The 23,567-nt window shown below is 45.0% G+C and overlaps 2 protein-coding genes across 2 annotated transcripts in view; both read left to right on the forward strand.

The window, feature by feature from the left end:
- Positions 1-3,943: 3,943 nt before the first annotated feature.
- Positions 3,944-10,638, forward strand: LOC123484100 (inward rectifier potassium channel 2-like). Its single transcript, XM_045214085.1, has 3 exons — positions 3,944-6,376; positions 7,491-7,808; positions 7,959-10,638. Exons 1-3 carry the CDS (start codon positions 5,339-5,341, stop codon positions 8,190-8,192), a joined length of 1,590 nt encoding a protein of 529 aa, XP_045070020.1. The 5' UTR covers positions 3,944-5,338; the 3' UTR covers positions 8,193-10,638.
- Positions 10,639-16,062: 5,424 nt separating this feature from the next.
- Positions 16,063-23,567, forward strand: part of LOC121543140 (myosin-10-like) — a gene marked incomplete at its 3' end in the record, with an annotated part of 30,154 nt that continues 22,649 nt past the window's right edge. The window contains exons 1-3 of the mRNA XM_045214059.1: positions 16,063-16,206; positions 19,594-19,780; positions 22,240-22,446. Coding sequence (XP_045069994.1) covers positions 19,601-19,780; positions 22,240-22,446 — 387 coding nt within the window. The remainder of the gene's footprint in view (positions 16,207-19,593; positions 19,781-22,239; positions 22,447-23,567) is intronic.

Genomic DNA, 23,567 nt, shown 5'->3' on the forward strand with positions numbered 1-23,567 from the left:
CTTCTCTCTGCCTCATTCTATATCCTACGGTTCACCCCTTCTTCTCTCTGTCTCATTCTATATCCTACGGTTCACCCCCTCTTCTCTCTGTCTCATTCTATATCCTACGGTTCACCCCCTCTTCTCTCTGTCTCATTCTATATCCAACGGTTCACCCCCTCTTCTCTCTGCCTCATTCTATATCCTACGGTTCATCCCCTCTTCTCTCTGTCTCATTCTATATCCTACGGTTCACCCCCTCTTCTCTCTGTCTCATTCTATATCCTACGGTTCACCCCCTCTTCTCTCTGTCTCATTCTATATCCTACGGTTCACCCCCTCTTCTCTCTGTCTCATTCTATATCCTACGGTTCACCCCCTCTTCTCTCTGTCTCATTCTATATCCAACGGTTCACCCCCTCTTCTCTCTGTCTCATTCTATATCCAACGGTTCACCCCCTCTTCTCTCTGTCTCATTCTATATCCAACGGTTCACCCCCTCTTCTCTCTGTCTCATTCTATATCCTACGGTTCACCCCCTCTTCTCTCTGTCTCATTCTATATCCTACGGTTCATCCCCTCTTCTCTCTGCCTCATTCTATATCCTACGGTTCACCCCCTCTTCTCTCTGCCTCATTCTATATCCTACGGTTCACCCCCTCTTTTCTCTGTCTCATTCTATATTCTACGGTTCTCCTCCTCTTCTCTCTGCCTCATTCTATATCCTACGGTTCACCCCCTCTTCTCTCTGTCTCATTCTATATCCTACGGTTCACCCCCTCTTCTCTCTGTCTCATTCTATATTCTACGGTTCACCCCCTCTTCTCTCTGCCTCATTCTATATCCTACGGTACACCCCCTCTTCTCTCTGTCTCATTCTCCCTCTTTCTCCTTTCCTTTCTTTAGCAGCATGATTAATCAAATGTTGCCTCTGTAACACATCAGTATTCCTCTGTAGTTGTTTCCATATGATACAGCACCATGTACACTGCAGTGTTGTGATCAACAGTAGCATGGCAGTGTCCTTTAGCATTACAATGGAATGGCCCCAGGCTAGTTGTATAGGGGATATGTAATTCCCTCGCTGTGTCACAAATACATGTGTGTTTGTGTGGTATGGTTTTACTATCCTTGTGGGGACCAGAAGTCCTCACAAGGATAGTAAAACAAGGAAAATTGGGGACATTTCGCCAGTCCCCACAAGGGAAAAGGCTTTTTTAGGCTCAGGGGTTAGAGTTAGAATTAGGGTTAGAATTAGGTTTAGGGTTAGAGTTAGGGTTAGTTTTAAGGTTAGGATTTTGGGGTTAAGGTTAGCGTTAGGATTAAGGGTTATGGAAAATAGGATTTTGAATGGGAATCAATTGTTTGGTCCCCAGAAGGATAGTAAAATAAACATGTGTGTGTGTGTGTGTGTGTGTGTGTGTGTGTGTGTGTTTGCAATAACCTTCAAGATGTACAGTATTGGGGCCCAAATTCACACCTTATTCACCTGTTTGAGTCATAAAATCTTACCATAAAGATATACAGTACACTATCACAATGGAAATGGTTCTCTTATTCCACCCCTCTGTTTCTCTTTATTCCAGGTTCCATGTCTTGATGGAGACATTTTCATTTGTAATTCCCAAGACATTTCTTCCCATTCTTTCCAAGAAGATGGATACACAACATCAGCATTCCCAGTAAACTGAGCACAATACTATTTGTTGTGCTACAAGAGATACACCAGATCACCCAGACAGACCAAGTCTCAAGGAACAGGTAACTGATTAGATTATTTTCTTGGTTTTATTATTGGTTTTCATTGAGCTATTCCAAATGAAGATGAAAACAGTAGATGGTTAGAGAGGGTGAGTCACTCCTGCTCTTTTGGCCTTTACCGTTTTACCTTCTCAGAATGTCCACAAGACAAGACCTGTCTGCTTACATCATCAGAGCATCTGTTTTAACAAAAGAGCTCTGAAATCATGGTTTTATCTCTGTTTTTGCGTGTATTGTCATGTTATTCCCAGGTTGGCAGAGACACAGGAGAGGCGACATGGGAGGAACAAAACCAGATGGGATAAGAAATGTGATGACTGACTGAGCAAAATAAGAAAACGTCAGAGAAAGAAGGAAAGAGAGAAGGATTGTGTGTTCTATCCTTTCTCAGAAATGCAGCCTCTACATTCCTGTTACTATGCCTGAGAGAGGGAGGGCAGTAGACCAGTCCAAATGAACCCCTACGTCACCTCTCACTTTAGGAGGGATCTCTTTCCCCACTTCCACTTGTTGTAGAGGCTTCTCTTCTCTTCACCCCCCCCTTACTGTTTGTGTGACATGGGTACACCTGTCTGTGTGTAAACCTAGGACAGTAGGTAACACCTGTCTCTGTGTAAACCTAGGACAGTAGGTAACACCTGTCTCTGTGTAAACCTAGGACAGCAGGTAACATCTCTGTGTAAACCTAGGACAGCAGGTAACATCTGTCTCTGTGTAAACCTAGGACAGTAGGTAACATCTGTCTCTGTGTAAACCTAGGACAGTAGGTAACACCTGTCTCTGTAAACCTAGGACAGTAGGTAACACCTGTCTCTGTAAACCTAGGACAGTAGGTAACACCTGTCTCTGTGTAAACCTAGGACAGTAGGTAACACCTGTCTCTGTGTAAACCTATGACAGTAGGTAACACCTGTCTCTGTGTAAACCTAGGACAGTAGGTAACACCTGTCTCTGTGTAAACCTAGGACAGTAGGTAACACCTGTCTGTGTAAACCTATGACAGTAGGTAACACCTGTCTCTGTGTAAACCTAGGACAGTAGGTAACACCTGTCTCTGTGTAAACCTAGAACAGTAGGTAACATCTGTCTCTGTGTAAACCTATGACAGTAGGTAACATCTGTCTCTGTGTAAACCTAGGACAGTAGGTAATATCTGTCTCTGTGTAAACCTAGGACAGTAGGTAACACCTGTCTCTGTGTAAACTTAGGACAACAGGTAACAACTGTTGCCTTGGTATTCTCCTGTGTTGTGCCTTTGCTACTCCTAGTCAGGGTGTTACACTGTAAACTGTCCTCAGTGATCTGGTCAAGGTGTTACACTGTAAACTGTCCTCGGGCAGCTGGTGAAGGTGTTACACTGTAAACTGTTCCCCAGGAACCTAGTAACATGTTTAGCTTGTTCACTGGGGGTCAAAGACTTGCCAGTGTTCGAAACCACAGTCCACTGGAAATGTGTACGGAAGGTAAAGTCTAATATCACAACCAAACCTTTTTTATGTCATGTGGATTTGCCCTGAATCAAACCTTTTGAGTTTTCTTTGTTTTTGTTTTTATCCCTAAGGGATTTTGCATGCAACAAAAAAGAATTCTCCCTCCCCAAAATATGACCTTTGTTTGCCTCAGTGGGTTGTCGTTTTTACCCAGTCTTCCTTGCACGTCCTCTGCACATTATTCCCACATTTCCCCAAATATTTTCCAAAGGAATTAGACTGGAAGCTTTTCGGAAATGGATAAACGTGTGTGTTCTCTGTCAAGCAGGGTTGTTGAGTGTGACACTTGAACCAAGAGGAGAGAACTAAAGCCAAACCCTGTTTGGAAAAAAACAAGGACACAGCACCTCCCGTCCCAGGATCGGACAGGATTTGACCTCTGAAATAACATTTGATCTCTGAGTTTTCGTAGAGGTCATCCACAAGTGTATGCCCTGTGTGCCTGTTACCCCTCCCCTCTTTCCCCACAACCGGCCAATCGGATTCTGCTCCTCCTACACATACACATTCACTTTGACTCTATATAGGTGTTGTATAGAATTAATCCTGGTATAATATGTATAGGATGGTACACAAAAATAGGTACACAAAAAGTACACGCACTCGTACATGCCTTGGCGTTCTAGTCAAGTAATTTCATTCTCTCTTCTTTTCTTTCTTGTCTTTTGTTCACTTGTGTCTTTCTCCCTCATCCCCCCTTTGTTATAGAGAATTCTCCCATGCAGTTGTAGTGGAGAGTAAGTCTCCTTATGGTTGTATACATTTTGAAAACACTGAGTTAATCCGATGAAGTTGATCTGGTCAGTAGTCAGTCTGTGCAGTGTGTTTTGTACTGAATTGACAATGCCTTTGGGAGAAACACAGAGACCCTCAGGAATAGGATATCCTGTTTAAAAAAGCAGTCACCTGAGAGAGCAACAAACATATTTTAAATGTCTCTAAACGTCTGCTTTTGTTGTGCCGAGAACTCAAATGACTTTTGAGGACATTTGTGGCTTGGAAAAGATACTTGGATTTGAGGGGAAACTGCTGGTCACAGTCTCCCGCTTGTGAGAGACACTGAGTGAGTATTATTTACACAGTGCATGGCTACTGTAGCTCATAAATGTATTCAGAGGCCCTGTAGCAAAGGAAACATAGATATAAAAGGGTGGAGAAACATTCTGACTGATAGGAAGTGAATGTATTGGAATTGTGTACCATTATCTGAATCAATAGTCTAAGGAGTTCCTCCTCTGTTTCAATCTGCCCTGTGTATTTACCATGACCAAACCACTGGGACGTGAAGATCTTGGAATGTAAGAAACAGCATGCTATTCTTTTCTCTGCTGGTTGCATGCTAGATATGTGTTAGAAACATAGAGACCGTTTGACTGTACTGTACCCTGGATCTACCCCTGGACTCTGTATTGTCATATTGCACTTTAGTGAATGTGGGGAGTATATATCCTCAAAACATATCCTTACTACTACCCCATTGTATCCCCAGCTCTCATCCTTTCAAGCTTCTCTGTTTCTGTAGCCTGCTCAATGTGTTTCCCTGGTGCTGTTTCAAACTGTCAGCAAAACTCCCGCTCCCTCGTAAGATGGCCACAGACTATGGGTCACTCCTGTTGATACCTTGGACACGTTGTGTGTAACCTCCCTCTTCAGCCCAAAGGAGTGTAAGTACTACAGGGACTATACAGTATTACTGCCAGACTGCCTATTTGCTGCTGTGGAATACGTTTCTGAAATGACACTGCCTATTGACCAGAGGAGTATATACAGCAACGACTTGACCACTGAGCTTCCCTTCAAGAGAATGGAAGGAAGACTGTGAATCAGGACACAGTAGAGGTGTGAGTAACCCTGACTGTTATTAAAAACTTGTTTAAGTGGAACAATGATCTGGGAACTGCGGGAAGTAATCTACTGCTGGATACAGTTTTTCCTCATGGATCTACATTTACCACATCAGATGGATTACTTTTCACCATAGAAACAGTGGAACTGGAAAGAAGTACAGAACACCAGGTTTTTATCAATACCTAGGTGGTCACAAACTCACAAACCACATAGGAGTTGAGACTACAGCGTCATCAGCGTAAGACATTGTATTTAGCACCATGGGAGCGGCGCGTGTTAAGCGACGTTTCAGTGCGGTGGTTGACGGGCTGGTAGACGAGGAGGAAGTCATAAAGCTGGCTCTGAGTGTTGCTGACACAGCCAGGGCGGGGGGGAGCACGGGAGGCTCAGGGAGCCCAACCAGCTCCTCTCCCACCCATAACCGCAATGGCAAATCACTCCCCCTGCAGGGCAACGGCAGCAATGCACGGAGGCCCAGCAGAGCCCGGGAGGCAGGAGGAGGGGAAGGAGGGATGAGAGGAGGAGGGCACTCAGGACTGAGGGGCGGGAGGGATGGAAGTCTGGGGGGAAGGGGAGAAGGCTGTTCGTCCTCGGACAGAGATTCGACACTGTCGTCCCCTTCCTCCTCCAGCCGCCGGCCCACCCGGCGCTCTAGACGCCGGCCCCGTCACCGCTTTGTGGGCAAGGACGGGCGCTGCAACGTCACCTTCGTCAACATGAGCGAGAGGGGCCAGCGTTACCTCAGCGACCTCTTCACCACCTGTGTGGACATCCGCTGGCGTTGGATGCTCGTCATCTTCTGCCTCTCCTTCCTCCTTTCCTGGCTGCTCTTTGGCTTTGCCTTCTGGCTCATTGCCGCCGCGCACGGGGACTTCGCCATCCGCCTCAACCCCAGCTCGGGTGCCTCTTCCGGGGGAGGAGATGAGTCCGGGGCAGGGGCGGTGGTGGAAGTGGAGGAAACGTGTTTCGTCCAGGTGAACAGCTTCATGGCGGCCTTCCTGTTCTCCCTGGAGACGCAGACATCCATCGGTTACGGCTTCCGCAGCGTGACCGAGGCCTGCCCCCTGGCGGTGATGGCGGTCGTCTTGCAGTGCATTGTGGGCTGCATCATTGACGCCTTCATCATCGGGGCGGTCATGGTGAAGATCGCTAAGCCCAAGAAGCGTAACGAGACACTGTTGTTCTCTGACACGGCAGTGGTGGCGCTGAGAGACGGGAAACTCTGCATGATGTGGAGGGTGGGGAACCTACGCAGGAGCCACCTGGTAGAGGCACACGTACGTGCACAGCTACTGAAGGTAAGAAAGGAGAGAGTGAAGAAGATAGGTTGAGGGATGAAAGAAGGGAGCAAAGAGACTGAAGGGGGTGTAAACAGTAGAAGAGGCAGGACACATCAGGAACTGTATTGACAATGAGAGAGAGAGAGAGAGAGAGAGAGAGAGAGAGAGAGAGAGAGAGAGAGAGAGAGAGAGAGAGAGAGAGAGAGAGAGAGAGAGAGAGAGAGAGAGAGAGAGAGAGAGAGAGAGAGAGAGAGAGAGAGAGAGAGAGAGAGAGAGAGAGAGAGAGAGAGAGAGAGAGAGAGAGAGAGAGAGAGAGAGAGAGAGAGAGAGAGAGAGAGAGAGAGAGAGAGAGAGAGAGAGAGAGAGAGAGAGAGAGAGAGAGAGAGAGAGCAGTGGAGAGGGAGAGTGGTATTGGTGAGGCCATCTGGACTGTACTCTGATGTCTGTGGTTAATGAGAGCTTGTTTTATTCTCCAGGGGTTTAGAAGATTTACCAAGGGATTAATTTCCCCAGGATTCTTTAACTCAAAACCAATGTGGGTGTGTGTGTGTGTGTGTGTGTGTGTGTGTCTGGTTCTTTCTGTGTACTGTATACAGATAGTACTCTTGTCTGGCCATCTGTTAGTAATTTTGGTGACAGTTTGCGTGGTGGTGTGTGTTCTGACGTATTGTCTGCCTGTCTGTATCTATTGTGTTTCATGTGGCCCTTACCTACCACTGCTTTCATTGTCCTGTGGGTTGTAAAGCTCTAGAGCAGGGAGGTGAAGAGAGTGACATTTAGATATTTTTAAAAGCTTGACCATGTCAAAGTTCAGATGGGGCAGCTTTGAGTTTTGGGGGCTCATGGCAGAATTGTATTCCTCAATGCTGAGGCTGGGGATTGACTCAGGAAAAAGGTTGGGTAGTAAGCCTAGGCCTGCGGAGTATGGTTGCAGACTGGTGCAGCCCAAAAATATAGGCAGGCGAGTGCTTTCTGTGTAACATAACACTTAATGCTTTGGCAATATTTAAGATTGAACTGAACTATGCACAATGTTCCTGTAAACAATGTAAAAACTAAGCACTTAATCATTAACCTCATACCCTCTGTCTTCCCTTTCTCCACCCCTGTTCTTCCCCCCCTCCTCCCCCAGCCGAGGGTGACCCCAGAGGGAGAGTTCCTCCCGCTGGACAACGAGGACATCAACGTGGGCTTCGATACGGGAACCGACCGCATCTTCCTGGTTTCCCCGGTAACCATCGTCCACGAGATCAACGATGAGTCGCCGTTTTTCGAGATGGACCGTCGGACGCTGGAGGACGACGCGGAGCTGGAGGTGGTGGTCATTCTGGAGGGTATGGTGGAGGCCACAGCCATGACTACACAGTGTCGCAGCTCCTACCTCGCCTCCGAGATCCTCTGGGGTCACCGCTTCGAACCCGTGCTTTTCGAGAGGAAGAACTGTTACCAGGTAAGAGCGGGGAGAGGGATATAGAAACAGAAGGGGAAAGAGTTTCTGATCCGCTGGCTTCATCGTTACATTTTCTTATCCCTTTATGTCAAAATTTTAGCCATTCAGCAGACACTCTTATCCAGTGACCCCTCTGTTTTTCTTCTCCAGGTGGACTACTCCTTCTTCCACCGGACCTACGAGATTCCCAGCACACCCTCGTGCAGCGCTAAAGAGTTGGCCGAGCAGAAGTACATCCAGGGCTCACGCTCCTCCTTCTGCTACGAGAACGAAGTAGCTCTGCAGCTCGTCTCCCCTGACAATGACCCTGAGGGCAACCCTGGCGGCTGCCCCTCCCCCCTGACCCGCCGACCCTCCCTCTCACAACACCCCCACACCAACTAACCCGGGGGGAGAGGGAGGCGACAGGCAGAGGGAACATGAAGTGACCCGGGATCCACCGGAAGTCAGGGAGAGACAGAGGGAGAGAGAGGCAGAAAGAGACAGGCAAGATAAAGGTAAGTACTAGATTTAGGGAAAAGGACAACATTGAGAGTGAAGTTTAGAGAGGTGTAGAAAGAGGAACAGAGGACACGACATAGACGGCGAGAGACAAACGGAAAGAGAGATACTGTATACAGTCAAACAGAGAGAGAAAAGGACAGAAAGATAGGACAGAGGAGAGAGAGGGATAGACAGAGAAAGAGGGAAACAGAGCGAGAGTGAAGTGTCATTGAAAGGGGTAGATGGGCTGCTGCTACTCTGACTGAGTTGGCTGATTTGGACCCAGCGATCTTTCAGAATCATTATGAACCCGTCTGTCTCAGACCTGGCCCGTCAACCAACCGCTACATTTACCACTGGCTCCAGCACCTAACTGATCACACATACAACACTGACCCCTCGTGGCTTCAGTCTGTAACTGCAGCTCTGGTTCAGTTACAACTCACACTGGGCACATGGGAGTAAGGTGAAGCTGCCCCCTAGACACTGAGCTATGGTCAGTTTAGCTTTTCTGCCCCTAATGGTGAAGGTGAGGTTTTGGAGAGGCTAAGCTGATCCTAGAACTGTGCCTAAGAGTAACTTCTAACCTGTGTATGTTCAATACTGTGTGACAGAATGAGATAAAACTGAGTATATCTACACATTGAGGGATGCTTCTTATGAACTGAATTCCATGACAAGGCATTATTGATATGTTTTTGATTCTGGTAAGTAATTTGTGTTCTGTTAAGGTTTGAGCCAGAGGTCTGTTGTGTTAGACTACGTGTTAGGGCTGATGTGTAACTAAATGGATACAGAGAAACAGCTGAAAATAAGCAGCGATTTTAAGTGGTTTCTTTGACTTGTACTGTACTTTATGTTGTTATTCTGTATTTATAATGTAAGACTATTATCTATTTGCTTTATTTAATCAAACATTTGCATGTTCAACTGTGTGCAGTGTCAGCACAAAACCATATGAGTGCATAGTTTGGTAACATGTTATTTGAAGGTCTACTTCTAAACTAATGAATATATGTTTAATATGGTTAACTATGGTTAACAAACAAAGGTTTATAAGTACTTTATAAGCAGAACTTCGATTAAAATTTTACCTTATGTTATTTTTTTATTCTACAGTACCCAGCTAAAGGGACAATATTATGTTCATGTTTACCTCTGATGTCTTGAATATGAGATTCTGTCACCTGAGATTCTGTGTTCCTCAAACATTTAACTTTGTAGAATTTTCCTCTGTATTTTCTTTATTTAGTTAATTTGCTGAATACTGTATATTTGGATGAATTTTAAGGTGGAAGTGGGATTTCTTCCTTGATTTTGGAATCAGATGTTAAAGGTAGACTCAGCGATATGACGTAGATGCAGAAAGTAAACAGCATAGTGGGTCAATTTCCGCAAACAACTAAGAGCGTTGAAGTGTGAGGCTAAACGTCTCAGCTGTTTTGGTCTCGTACTTACCACGCTCTAACAGCGTGATCGAACCCGTGGCGCATGCGCAGATACTGTGTGTGACCAGGGGTGAAGGTAAGGCGGTATGGTCCGGTACGGTGTCCCGGCAAAATAAATAGTGGGGGTACGCCGTATCGGTAAAACATGAGCCTATCACAATAATTAAAACAAAATGTCAAGAAAACTGTAGGCTATTACACCATTATTTATCATTACCGTATGTCAGAGGCATGAAAAATGAGCGAATGGACTTGAAAACGGGTGGTATAGCTTACACTCCAAAATGCCATGTGGTTCGACAAAATGTTGCCAAGGCAGAGATGAATGGCTGACACCGAGACGCGTGCAGACAGCAGTGGATGCATAAATTCTGGCCTAATGACAATCACCAAAATGTCATTCAACTTTGTGGTGTTTTGTGTAACAGGTGTCTCTTTCCATTCAAACATCATGACTGGTGGTTTATGCCACAATAAAAGGTAATACATTAAAAAAGTGAAATAACAAATCTTTACGACTACGCCCGCAGAGATCCTAATGAATTAATAGGGATTCTATATGTCATTCTGTGATTAAGCATGTGCACATAGGAGGTCCCGTACTGGGAAGAAATTGAATCTACTTTCACCTGTGTGTGTGACTGTGATAGTGAATTCTTGCATCTCACTCATCTCAATAGCTGCAGTGCTGCTCGTGGCAACGTAATTTAGCTGAGTCTACCTTTAAGGTGACGTTGTTGGAAGTGTCCAGGCCTTGGCAGACCACCCTAAACTGGGACTGTAAATGGACCGTAAACCTGTTGGACTGCAATGACCACTGGAAGCATGTACTGAGGACCTGAAATGTACAACTGTCACTTCAATGCAGTACATTTACAGTGGGGAAAAAAGTATTTAGTCAGCCACCAATTGTGCAAGTTCTCCCACTTAAAAAGATGAGAGAGGCCTGTAATTTACATTATAGGCACACGTCAACTATGACAGACAAAATGAGAGAAATAAATTCCAGAAAATCACATTGTAGGATTTTAAATGAATTTATTTGCAAATTATGGTGAAAAATAAGTATTTGGTCAATAACAAAAGTTTCTCAATACTTTGTTATATACCCTTTGTTGGCAATGACACAGGTCAAACGTTTTCTGTAAGTCTTCACAAGGTTTTCACACACTGTTGCTGGTATTTTGGCCCATTCCTCCATGCAGATCTCCTCTAGAGCAGTGATGTTTTGGGGCTGTCGCTGGGCAACACAGACTTTCAACTCCCTCCAAAGATTTTCTATGGGGTTGAGATCTGGAGACTGGCTAGGCCACTCCAGGACCTTAAAATGCTTCTTACGAAGCCACTCCTTCATTGCCCGGGCGGTGTGTTTGGGATCATTGTCATGCTGAAAGACCCAGCCACGTTTCATCTTCAATGCCCTTGCTGATGGAAGGAGGTTTTCACTCAAAATCTCACGATACATGGCCCCATTCATTCTTTCCTTTAAACGGATCAGTCGTCCTGGTCCCTTTGCAGAAAAACAGCCCCAAAGCATGATGTTTCCACCCCCATGCTTCACAGTAGGTATGGTGTTCTTTGGATGCAACTCAGCATTCTTTGTCCTCCAAACACGACGAGTTGAGTTTTTACCAAAAAGTTATATTTTGGTTTCATCTGACCATATGACATTCTCCCAATCCTCTTCTGGATCATCCAAATGCACTCTAGCAAACTTCAGACGGGCCTGGACATGTACTGGCTTAAGCAGGGGGACACGTCTGGCACTGCAGGATTTGAGTCCCTGGCGGCGTAGTGTGTTACTGATGGTAGGCTTTGTTACTTTGGTCCCAGCTCTCTGCAGGTCATTCACTAGGTCCCCCCGTGTGGTTCTGGGATTTTTGCTCACCGTTCTTGTGATCATTTTTGACCCCACGGGGTGAGATCTTGCGTGGAGCCCCAGATCAAGGGAGATTATCAGTGGTCTTGTATGTCTTCCATTTCCTAATAATTGCTCCCACGGTTGATTTCTTCAAACCAAGCTGCTTACCTATTGCAGATTCAGTCTTCCCAGCCTGGTGCAGGTCTACAATTTTGTTTCTGGTGTCCTTTGACAGCTCTTTGGTCTTGGCCATAGTGGAGTTTGGAGTGTGACTGTTTGAGGTTGTGGACAGGTGTCTTTTATACTGATAACAAGTTCAAACAGGTGCCATTAATACAGGTAACGAGTTGAGGACAGAGGAGCCTCTTAAAGAAGAAGTTACAGGTCTGTGAGAGCCAGAAATCTTGCTTGTTTGTAGGTGACCAAATACTTATTTTCCACCATAATTTGCAAATAAATTCATTAAAAATCCTACAATTTGATTTTCTGGAGAAAAAAATTCTCAATTTGTCTGTCATAGTTGACGTGTACCTATGATGAAAATTACAGGCATCTCTCATCTTTTTAAGTGGGAGAACTTGCACAATTGGTGGCTGACTAAATACTTTTTTTCCCCACTGTACGTACAGTGAGGGAAAAAAGTATTTGATCCCCTGCTAATTTTGTACGTTTGCCCACTGACAAAGAAATGATCAGTCTATAATTTTAATGGTAGGTTTATTTGAACAGTGAGAGACAGAATAACAACAACAAAAATCCAGAAAAACGCATGTCAAAAATGCTATAAATTGATTTGCATTTTAATGAGGGAAATAAGTATTTGACCCCTTTGCAAAACATGACTTAGTACTTGGTGGCAAAACCCTTGTTGGCAATCACAGAGGTCAGACGTTTCTTGTAGTTGCACACATCTCAGGAGAGATTTTGTCCCACTCCTCTTTGCAGATCTTCTCCAAGTCATTAAGGTTTCGAGGCTGACGTTTGGCAACTCGAACCTTCAGCTCCCTCCACAGATTTTCTATGGGATTAAGGTCTGGAGACTGGCTAGGCCACTCCAGGACCTTAATGTGCTTCTTCTTGAGCCACTCCTTTGTTGCCTTGGCTGTGTGTTTTGGGTCATTGTCATGCTGGAATACCCATCCACGACCCATTTTCAATGCCCTGGCTGAGGGAAGGAGGTTCTCACCCAAGATTTGACGGTACATGGCCCTGTCCATCGTCCCTTTGATGCGGTGAAGTTGTCCTGTCCCCTTAGTAAAAAAACACCCCCAAAGCATAAAGTTTCCGCCTCCATGTTTGACGGTGGGGATGGTGTTCTTGGGGTCATAGGCAGCATTCCTCATCCTCCAAACACGGCGAGTTGTGTTGATGCCAAAGAGCTCCATTTTGGTCTCATCTGACCACAATACTTTCACCCAGTTCTCCTCTGAATCATTCAGATGTTCATTGGCAAACTTCAGACGGGCATGTATATGTGCTTTCTTGAGCAGGGGGACCTTGCGGGCGCTGCAGGATTTCAGTCCTTCATGGCGTAGTGTGTTACCAATTGTTTTCTTGGTGACTATGGTCCCAGCTACCTTGAGATCATTGACAAGATCATCCCGTGTAGTTCTGGGCTGATTCCTCACCATTCTCATGATCATTGCAACTCCACGAGGTGAGATCTTGCATGGAGCCCAAGGCCGAGGGAGATTGACAGTTATTTTGTGTTTCTTCCATTTGCGAATAATTGCACCAACTGTTGTCACCTTCTCACCAAGCTGCTTGGCGATGGTCTTGTAGCCCATTCCAGCCTTGTGTAGGTCTACAATCTTGTCCCTGACATCCTTGGAGAGCTCTTTGGTCTTGGCCATGGTGGAGAGTTTGGAATCTGATTGATTGATTGCTTCTGTGGACAGGTCTCTTTATACAGGTAACAAACTGAGATTAGGAGCACTCCCTTTAAGAGTGTGCTCCTAATCTCAGCTCATTACCTATATAAAAGACACCTGGGAGCCAGAAATCTTTCTGATTGAGAGGGGGTCAAATACTTATTTCCCTCATTAAAATGCAAATCAATTTATAACATTTTAGACATGCGTTTTTCTTGATTTTTTTGTTGTTATTCTGTCTCTCACTGTTCAAATAAACCTACCATTAAAATAATAGACTGATCATTTCTTTGTCAGTGGGCAAACGTACAAAATCAGCAGGAGATCAAATACTTTTTTCCCTCACTGTATGGAAAACCTCCCTGACCACTCCCTACGTCTTCCTGTTCTGACTGTAAACTGTGAGGGCTCACAACTGCACTGACAAACCACCTGAGGCGGAATTGAATTTCTGTGACATTCTGTTCTCTGAGAAAGGTTCTGTTCATAGAATTAGAATGGATGACTAATCCGGAATTCTGTGGTTCTGCTTTGGTTGGTGTCTGTCTCACACTATCTATGTGGGAGACTAATGCATTGGGTGGTGCCTTCAAAAATAAGTGTAAGCCATTATTCTGTAACTAGCACACCATTTGCAATGTTCAAAATAGTTTTTTTTTATTGCATGTCTATTTTGTTGAATCGTGTAACTCTTCTAAAAGTGATGGTTTCCTAAATATGTATACTGATGTTATTGAGAGATAAGGAGTTCTAACTTCTATGCAGTTACTACCACAATATTTAGTCACACTTTACATAAAGTTAAACTGCCATGTGGTATTACATAATAACTAAGTCATTATTTCAAATAGAATCTAGTCAGTTTCCTTTTGCAGTATTACAATTCAAAATCATTGGGTTATGCACCTTACCTGCAGTTACCATGCACAACTGAATCTACATGATATAGCTTAATGTAAAGTGTTGACCAATTGTCTTGACCGCTAGATGATACAATAGGGTTGTATTGGTCTACCTACTGCAAGGACTCTGAAACTTTTACTTGCATCTTTGCACAGAAGTAAGTCGACACTATGGATTAACTCAAAGGCAAATATCACATACATACAAAGCACTGTGAAAGCACACTGAAATGGCTATTGAAATGGCATTTTAAGACGTCACATACTGTATATGGAAAGTAGCACTTCACACACACTGACCTTTTGAACAGGAAACATGGATATTTCACTTTTTAGAAGCAGATTCCATTATATGATTTACAACCATATTGATCGGTTATGGTTGGTGTTATTGACATTTATTCAACTTCCATGTCTTTCCTTATTTTTCTATGTCTCCATGGCTACCGAGTTCTATTTATAGGTGAATGGTAGGTCCCGACTGCTCCACTTCCTATGGGGGGTAACTTGAACCCAGACCACCAGCACTCTGACCTCTGACCTCTGTGTTAGTCATTTTTTTTATGCATCCCACACAACAAAAACATAGCCAGATGGATTACTTGATGACTTCCTGGTTGGTTGCTTTATTAGATTCCAGAGAAAAATTATGATATTTCAGGTCAAGGTCTGTTGGGATGTAGGTTACAAGTGGAATCGGGTTGCTACTAGCTGTGCTCTTTTATTTATTTTTCTCCAGATACAACTGTATACGTTTCCCATCATTCTCTGCTGTATCACAAAAAAATGTAATTTCACTACTGTTTGTGGCAGAAAGCGATTCCATGTGAAAAAGAATGGCGCTATAGAGCAAATAAAACACATTGATTGATATGAGTCGATTCTGGTTTATTTTGTACTTGAGTCTCAGATTCGCTCATTGACAAATACATGTCTAATTTATTTGCTCAATGGAAAGGTGCATAGGCCTGCATATCTGCAAAAGACTGCCGCCATTACATTACAGTTGTCGGTGTGGTCGGTCAGACGCCAGCCAGACATCAACACAGGATTCTTAAGACTCGGAGACGTAAACTGTTAGTAGGAATCTGGGGCGGTCACCTCTTTTAGTAGCCCGGCTTTTCCAATAGAAAGTCCTTATGCACAGGTCTAAGATCAGCTTAGTACTTTCTCCGAACCCTAACATTAACCATTAAAGTAAACCCAAAACCGACCTTAGATCAATGTCAAGGGACTATTCCGTCCCACTCCGAGTGACAGACAGGGGATGCTTTCATCAACAAAGAGCGCGCAAATCTCCCTACTCCACCGCGAGAATACTGCATTGGCACCTGCTACTTTACTCCAGTTGGGCATTCCACACGTCCGTTAGACTGATGGGCCTGCCCAATCTTTTGTCTGATTGGTTAGAATTTGTGACAATTGGGATCTCTCGATATCCCATTTGTTGTCGCCTGCAGCTGTGCCAGTGAAGGGGTGGGACGGGATCGTCTCATTCAATGGGCGGGGATTCACAGCAGTTGTAGATTTTCATTCGAAGACTCTATTCTTAAGGCGGGACATAAATTGACGTTCTTTTTTTATTGGTGTACAGACAGGAAGCGCTTGTGCTGCACTGAAGCCGGCGCTTTGCCCTCACCCTTCTGTCTGTCTGTTTTATGATCAGTAGAATGTGTGTGTGCGGCTTCGACTGAGAGAGCGGTGTAATGATAAAAGCCGCATTTGCGGTACACTCCTCGCACCTCATATAAGTCAGGAAAAAACGGAGAAACCGCCTTATTTCATTCTTCTTCGAGCCCTAGACTTATCCACGTCTCTGAGAACATTGTGAAGGTGAGATATTTAGTTACCAATAGCCAACTCTAATTCAGTCGTAGATAGTCTAATATCCTGCACGGCGACGTATCATATTTCATTAGTGTTGGCTACTTGCTAACCTAGCTAGGTTAGTCTAAATGCGGATGGCATAACACCGAAAATTACACCCGATAGGGGACCTTCCAGCGGCGTGCAGCCTGGCCCTCCGGTTAGCATGCAGGCCCAGGAATGGTACAAAACGATCACACAGCAAACCGACAATATTGTAAGCTGTTAGACAAGAGAATGCAAGCAGTTGTATATAAGTTGCTTTATTAAGGGTTTATTATAAGGCTATTATTATAACGCTATTAGGTCTTCTTATCCGTAAACTATTCGTATTATTAACCTATTATTATTAGTAATATTCTTAATATTCTTATTAGGTTATTATTTAACCCACATTAGTGACTGACCACCCCAAAGCTAGCTACAAGGCTAAATGATATGCGCTCTCTATAATGTGGTCCATTGAGTCTATCATTAGGTTAAATGCAATAATGAATCCTCTAATCATTATTCATACATCATGCTCGAGGTGTGGTTGGCGTTTGGCTTCATGGCTTTGTCGGGTGGTATGGTGTTGCAGGTTGTAGAATGGGAATCTTTCGTATAGCTCCCGTTAGCGGACGCACTAATATTTTGGCCGGGGGAGCTTGCTAGTGTGTCTGTCTGCCTGTGACAGTTTCAGGCGGTGGTTGGGTCACAATGTCACCGCTGCCTCAACACTTGGCTTTTCTCCTCAAATTTAAGCGTAAAGAAAAGGCGTTACCATGCGCCCCCCCCCCACACACACACACACACACACACACACACACACAGCCACACACACACACACACACACAGCCACACACACACACATCCCTCCCGCACCCCCGCATTGACCTCCGCACAAACCCCGCAAGTATTGTCTTTAATACTGCAGTGTGGTGGTGTATTGGGGAGTGTGCTTAGTTTAGTGTTGCTATGGAAAAAATAAGTGGTCTTATTAGGTTTTAGGCACCTGGCTGAGTGAGCTACAGTTGCCTGGTCAGTCAGTCCATCAGTCAGTGATGGACTGACCAAAGACAGCCTTGTTCAGATGTGCTATAAGCTTTTGTTATAATGATAAATACAGACAGACATGTATAAACAGATGATAAGGAATGCCTCAGGATATCTGATGACTATTTCTGGCCATCCTTCATCTTCCTTCTCTCATTCATTTTTCTCATAAGTAATGAAGCTGCTTTTTGGTCAGGTCTCCCCAGTGAGACTAGGAGAAGTATGTGTTTTTTGGAGTGAGTCTGACCAGTTAGGTGGTATTCTCTCTCGCTCTCTCTCGCTCTCTCTCTCTCTGTCTCTCTCTCTCTCTCTCGCTCTCTCTCTCTCTCTCTCTCTCTCTGTTTGGAGTGACACACCAACACTAATCTGCTGTGTGTATGTGGTATGACAGACAGACAGACAGCCAGACAGACAGGAGTAGGTGTCAGTGCAGGTGTAGGCCTACTCAGGCCAGAGACAGAGGGACAGACAGACAGAAAGGCATGGGAGGAATCAGGGTGGTCTGGGTGGAGGACATTCCTCAAGAGTAGACACCCAATCTGTGATGACAGACAGCAACATACCTTCTGTTTTGGGTCGGGTTGACACTCAGACTCACTTTATGTACAGAGGGTTTTGGCTTCAATCCAAATGATGAATAGTAATGTATTGGGGTAGACAACATCAGTGTCCTTTAGGAGCCAATAAAGATATAAGCAAACAGATGATTGAGACCCTCAGACTAATCACTAAATCAATCCATACTAGTTTTCAGAGACTTCTGAGAAATAGCCTATATGGCAGATTCAGCTGAAGTTAAGAAGTGTATTAAACACCACCTATGTGGTATACACTCTTTCCTTCAGTCTGTCAGACTAGTAGTTACTTTGTAATATATGTGTAATAGTAGTAGTAATTGAACTATAGCAAAATAATAATAATAATAATAATAATAATTCAGCAGTGAATCTAGATTGAATGTAAAAAGATCGAACCATTATTCATCTGTGTTGTGTCAGTGCAGATTGAGCTCTCTGCAGTAGTAGCCATTTGATTGAAGGGAGATAGAGAGTGACTTCACTACTCAATGGCTACTAATGCACACAGCACTTCTCTTACAATCACACCCACCATGGATGATTTGATTGTTAAACCCAGGGATTGGAGGTACATGTTGATATAGAGCTGTCTTTGTCCCACAGTGTCTGACTACTATAAATCGTTGACTCGTGACTCCAGCGGAGTGCACTGGACTGTAAAGGTCCTCTGTGGTCGTTGTATGACCTAATCTTAGTACTGTTGCTATGATAGCTATGATAATACAGTAATATCAGCCCACTATGGAGTAGACCTCCTCTCCTCTCTCTCACTCTCCCTCTCTCTGCCCCCCCCCCCCTCTCTCTCTCTCTCTCGCTCTCTCTCTCGCTCTCTCTCCCCCTCTTCCTTTCTCTCTCTATGCTCTGACTGTCATGTCACTTTACTGAGTCAGTTGATGTATCCCTCTGCTCCCTTCCCCCTCCATCCATCTCTCTCTCTTCCACCCTGACTGCCTCCTTGATTTGCTCTGTCTTTCAATTAGGTAATCTCTGACTATCGGTACTGTATCTGGGCTGTGTGGTCCTACTGCTCTCATTTTCTCTGTGTGTGTGTGTGTGGTGTTTACTTACTAGTCTACTGCTGCTCTCTTGAGAGGGATCACATCACTGTCACTGTCTGATAGATAGACAGTCCTCCTCCACACACTGGCACACACATGCCATGATCAGTGAAATACACCACTCTGATTTTCATCTACTATGCAGTCCACTCACTCACACTCATGTGACAATGTGACTGAATGAGAAAATGTCTAACATTGTCTTTGTTTTTCTTGTCTCTTGTCTCTCTCCTTCCCCATCTCTTTCTTTCTTTCTTTCTTTCTTTCTTTCTTTCTTTCTTTCTTTCTTTCTTTCTTTCTTTCTTTCTTTCTTTCTTTCTTTCATTCTTTCTTTCTCTCTCTCTCTCTCTTTCTCTCTGTATCTTTCTCTCTCTCTCTCTCTCTCTCTCTCTCTCTCTGTATCTTTCTTTCTCTCTCTCTCTCTTTCTTTATCTCTCTCTCCCTCTCTCTCTCTCTCTCTCTCTCTCTCTCTCTCTCTCTCTCTCTCTCTCTCTCTCTCTCTCTCTCTCTCTCTCTCTCTCTGTATCTGTATCTCTCTCTCTCTGTATCTCTCTCTCTCTCTCTCTCTCTCTCTCTCTCTCTCTCTCTCTCTCTCTCTCTCTCTCTCTCTCTCTCTCTCTCTCTTTCTCTCTCTCTCTCTCTGTATCTCTCTCTCTCTCTCTCTCTCCATCTCTCATTGCCAGCAACACCATGTCCAGGCCGTCAGGGGGCGGTGTTGTCAATGATGTCACCCGCTTCCTGTCCACGGGGGCGGTGCCAGGCTCGCCCACTTCCTCTACCCCCACTGGCCACGTATTCTCCGCCTCCAGCCAGGCTGATTGGGCGGCCAAGAGGCTCGTCTGGGTTCCATCGGAGAAGCACGGCTTTGAGGTGAGTGTGCTGGGCAGGGCCAATGGGCGTGGTCAGGGTGGAGGGCAGCCAATGGTGAGGTTAGGGGGAGGGGGCAGTTTTTCAACTAATCAACTAATCATGGTCGTCAATATAGGCCATTGTTAGTTGAATCAGGTGTGTTAGAGTTGAGCTGGAACAAAAACCTGTATGCACTGCTGCGCTCCAGGACTTGAGTTGCCCACCCCTTGCCCTACCATGGGGCACAACACAGGCCTCCCTGGGTCCATCAGTCCTATGCAGTTGAGCACGACATTCACAACTACATAGCAGATAAGCACATCATGCATTCAATTGAGTTGATTCTTTACCATGTCATAATCTTTATGATGATCCATTTGTTGCATTTCTATCTGCAGCACTCTGATAGCCCTCGTATAGGTGAATAATTAGCCCCAGGTGTGTGCCTGTTTGACAGGTGTGTAGGGCAGGTGTGTGCCTGTTTGACAGGTGTGTGCCCGTTTGACAGGTGTGTAGGGCAGGTGTGTGCCTGTTTGACAGGTGTGTAGGGCAGGTGTGTGCCTGTTTGACAGGTGTGTGCCCGTTTGACAGGTGTGTAGGGCAGGTGTGTGCCTGTTTGACAGGTGTGTGCCTGTTTGACAGGTGTGTAGGGCAGGTGTGTGCCTGTTTGACAGGTGTGTGCCTGTTTGACAGGTGTGTAGGGCAGGTGTGTGCCTGTTTGACAGGTGTGTGCCTGTTTGACAGGTGTGTAGGGCAGGTGTGTGCCTGTTTGACAGGTGTGTGCCTGTTTGACAGGTGTGTAGGGCAGGTATGGAAAAGAAAATAGTGGGTTTCTCAAGACAATGGAATGGTAACGCATTGATCTAGCATTCTCTAAGATGCTATTTCACAGTGTTGGTACAACTTCCTTGTCTTCCTATGCTTCTCTGTACCCCTTCCAACTCTATTCTATTCTCCTTCTATTCTCAGTGCTGCAGTGCACTAGGGCTTCTAGTTCTCCTCTCTCACATTGCTTTAGTCACAGGGCTCTATCTCTCTCTGTTGGAACCGCACCGCACTCTGATCTACTTCACTCAGCTCTACATGTTGCATTCTAAAGCTTGTCTTTCTATGAGAAGTGGCATCACTTGTAGAACACTTCCAGCTCTATCCTTCACCTTGATCGCTCTCTTCTTACTTGTAGAACACTTCCAGCTCTATCCTTCACCCTGATCGCTCTCTTCTTACGTCTGTTCTGCTGTGTCCCAGTGCATACTGTGTTCCAAGGCTCTTTGTGTTCTACAATGTGACAGGGTTCCAATGGGTGCTCTACTGTATAGTATGTCTATACAGGGTATCTCTCTCTGTGTCTCTGCTGTTCTGATATGGAGCTCTATGAATAGAACAATACACTCCTTCAGCCTCCTAATGTTAAAGAGGTCGCAGTAACAGACACACACACACACACACACACACACAGTCACAGTCACACACGCCAGACGTCATTCTACATTCATATTTTAGTGTGTGGTTGGTCGTATTCTGAGAATGCGGGTGTGTGTGCCAGGCAGAAGTAAATGGTGAACCGAGCGGAATGGAGCAGAGCAGGGTAGAATCTTGTGACCTGACCAGTTCAGAGTTCACCACTTCCTGTCCCCCCCGGTCATAAGAGCTGTACTATGACAAGGGTCATTAACTCTCTCCCTCTTCCTCTCTCCCTCTTCCTCTCTCCCTCTTCCTCTCTCCCTCTTCCTCTGCATCTATTTCTGTTCGCCCCTCCTCAGTCTAGCCATCTCCACAACTATCAATGTATGCACTGTTCTATGTCACGTGTGTGTATGTGGACACCAGTGATGCTTATTGCTTCACACTGGAAATAAATCCCACCTCCTCTTGTCATGTGATGAATCCCTATACCATGTGTTAATACCATGTATTATTATCATGTGTTATTACCATGTGTTAATACCATGTATTATTATCATGTGTTATTACCATGTGTTAATACCATGTATTATTATCATGTGTTATTATCATGTGTTATTACCATGTGTTATTATCATGTCTTATTATCATGTGTTATTACCATGTCTTATTATCATGTGTTATTACCATGTCTTAATATCATGTGTTATTACCATGTGTTATTATCATGTGTTATTACCATGTGTTATTATCATGTGTTATTATCATGTGTTATTACAATGTGTTATTATCATGTGTTATTACCATGTGTTATTACCATGTGTTATTACCATGTGTTATTACCATGTGTTATTACCATGTGTTATGGCTTATCATGTCTTGTGCTGTTGGTGGATGTTTCCTGGATCTAGTATCTAACTAACCTCTCGCTGTCCCTTCCAATACCCTCTCTCTCTCTCTCTTCCCCGCCTCTCTCTCTCTGTCCCCTGCCTCTATCGCTCCCCCTATCCTCTCTCTCTATCTCCCCCCTTCTACCCGCTCTCTCTCTCTCCCCTATCCTCTCTCCCCCCCTCCAGTCTGCCAGTATCCGTGAGGAGCGTGGGGATGAGGTGGAGGTGGAGCTAACAGACAGCCAGAGGAAGCTGACCCTGTCCAGAGAGGAGGTCCAGAGGATGAATCCTCCCAGGTTCAGTAAGGTGGAGGACATGGCTGACCTCACCTGTCTCAATGAAGCCTCCGTCCTACACAACCTCAGAGAGAGATACTACTCTGGCTTGATATACGTGAGTGTACAGTACACACCCACACACATACACACGCTCATGCAGACACACACACACACACAGGCCACAATAATACGTAAACTCAAACTTGCACAGCATCCAGGCTCTGTCGTAGCCGGCCGCGACCGGGAGACCCAAAGGGCGGCGCACAATTGGCCAAGCGTCGTCCAGGGTAGGGGAGGGAATGGCTGGCAGGGATGTAGCTCAGTTGGTAGAGCATGGCGTTTGCAACGCCAGGGTTGTGGGTTCGATTCCCACGGGGGGGCAGTATGAAAACTAAAAAAAAATATGTATGCACTCACTAACTGTAAGTCGCTCTGGATAAGAGCGTCTGCTAAATGACTAAAATGTAATGTAAATGTAATACAAGGGAGAAGTGAAAGTCAAAACTGGTGTTTGTATGTCCAGTATATATAAGCACAAGATAAACACGTCACGTGTGTGTGTGTGTGTGTGTGTGTGTGTGTGTGTGTGTGTGTGTGTGTGTGTGTGTGTGTGTGACCAGAAGTCCCCACAAGAATAGTAAACAAACAAACATTTGACCAACTGTGGACATTTTGTTGGTCCCCACAAGGTAAAATGCTATTTCTATGGGGTTTAGGGTTAAGGTTAGAAATAGTGTTAGGGTTAGAATTAGGTTTAGCGTTAGGAGCTAGGGTTAGGGTTAAGGTTTTCGGGTTAAGGTTAAGGTACGGGTACGGGTCAGGGTTAGGTTTAGGGTTAGGGGTTAGGGAAAATAGGATTGGGACTGAATTGTGTGCCCCCACGAGGTTAGTTGTACAAGACTGTGTGTGTGTGTGTGGATGGGGGGTGGGGTGTGGGGTGTACTCTGTAGAGAGTACTGTGACATCAGTGTAACTGACATAAGAGGAGGGGTTGTGTTACATCACAGTAGTTTATATAAGAGAGAGAAGGACGGAGGAGAAAGGAGAGCTGCATCTCCTGTTTCATCACTATCAACCAAGGGAGGGATGAGAGAGATAGAAAGAGAAAGAGAGAAACATAGTGTTGATCCACCACACACACACACACACACACACACACACACACACACTATGTGTGGATTATCAGGGAAGGGTGTGAGTGGAGGTGGGTGGGTAGGGGCGACCAGTCAGAATCCA

This window comes from Coregonus clupeaformis, unplaced genomic scaffold (assembly GCF_020615455.1).
Source record: "Coregonus clupeaformis isolate EN_2021a unplaced genomic scaffold, ASM2061545v1 scaf0195, whole genome shotgun sequence".
Taxonomy (NCBI): Eukaryota; Metazoa; Chordata; class Actinopteri; order Salmoniformes; family Salmonidae; genus Coregonus; species Coregonus clupeaformis.

Bases quoted from the DNA above. Each gene is read 5' to 3' on its own strand.
- LOC123484100 (XM_045214085.1), top strand. From the start codon at position 5,339: ATGGGAGCGGCGCGTGTTAAGCGACGTTTCAGTGCGGTGGTTGACGGG. The intron at 6,377-7,490 runs GTAAGAAAGGAG...CTCCTCCCCCAG, and splicing joins TACGTGCACAGCTACTGAAG to CCGAGGGTGACCCCAGAGGG. The intron at 7,809-7,958 runs GTAAGAGCGGGG...TTTCTTCTCCAG, and splicing joins AGAGGAAGAACTGTTACCAG to GTGGACTACTCCTTCTTCCA.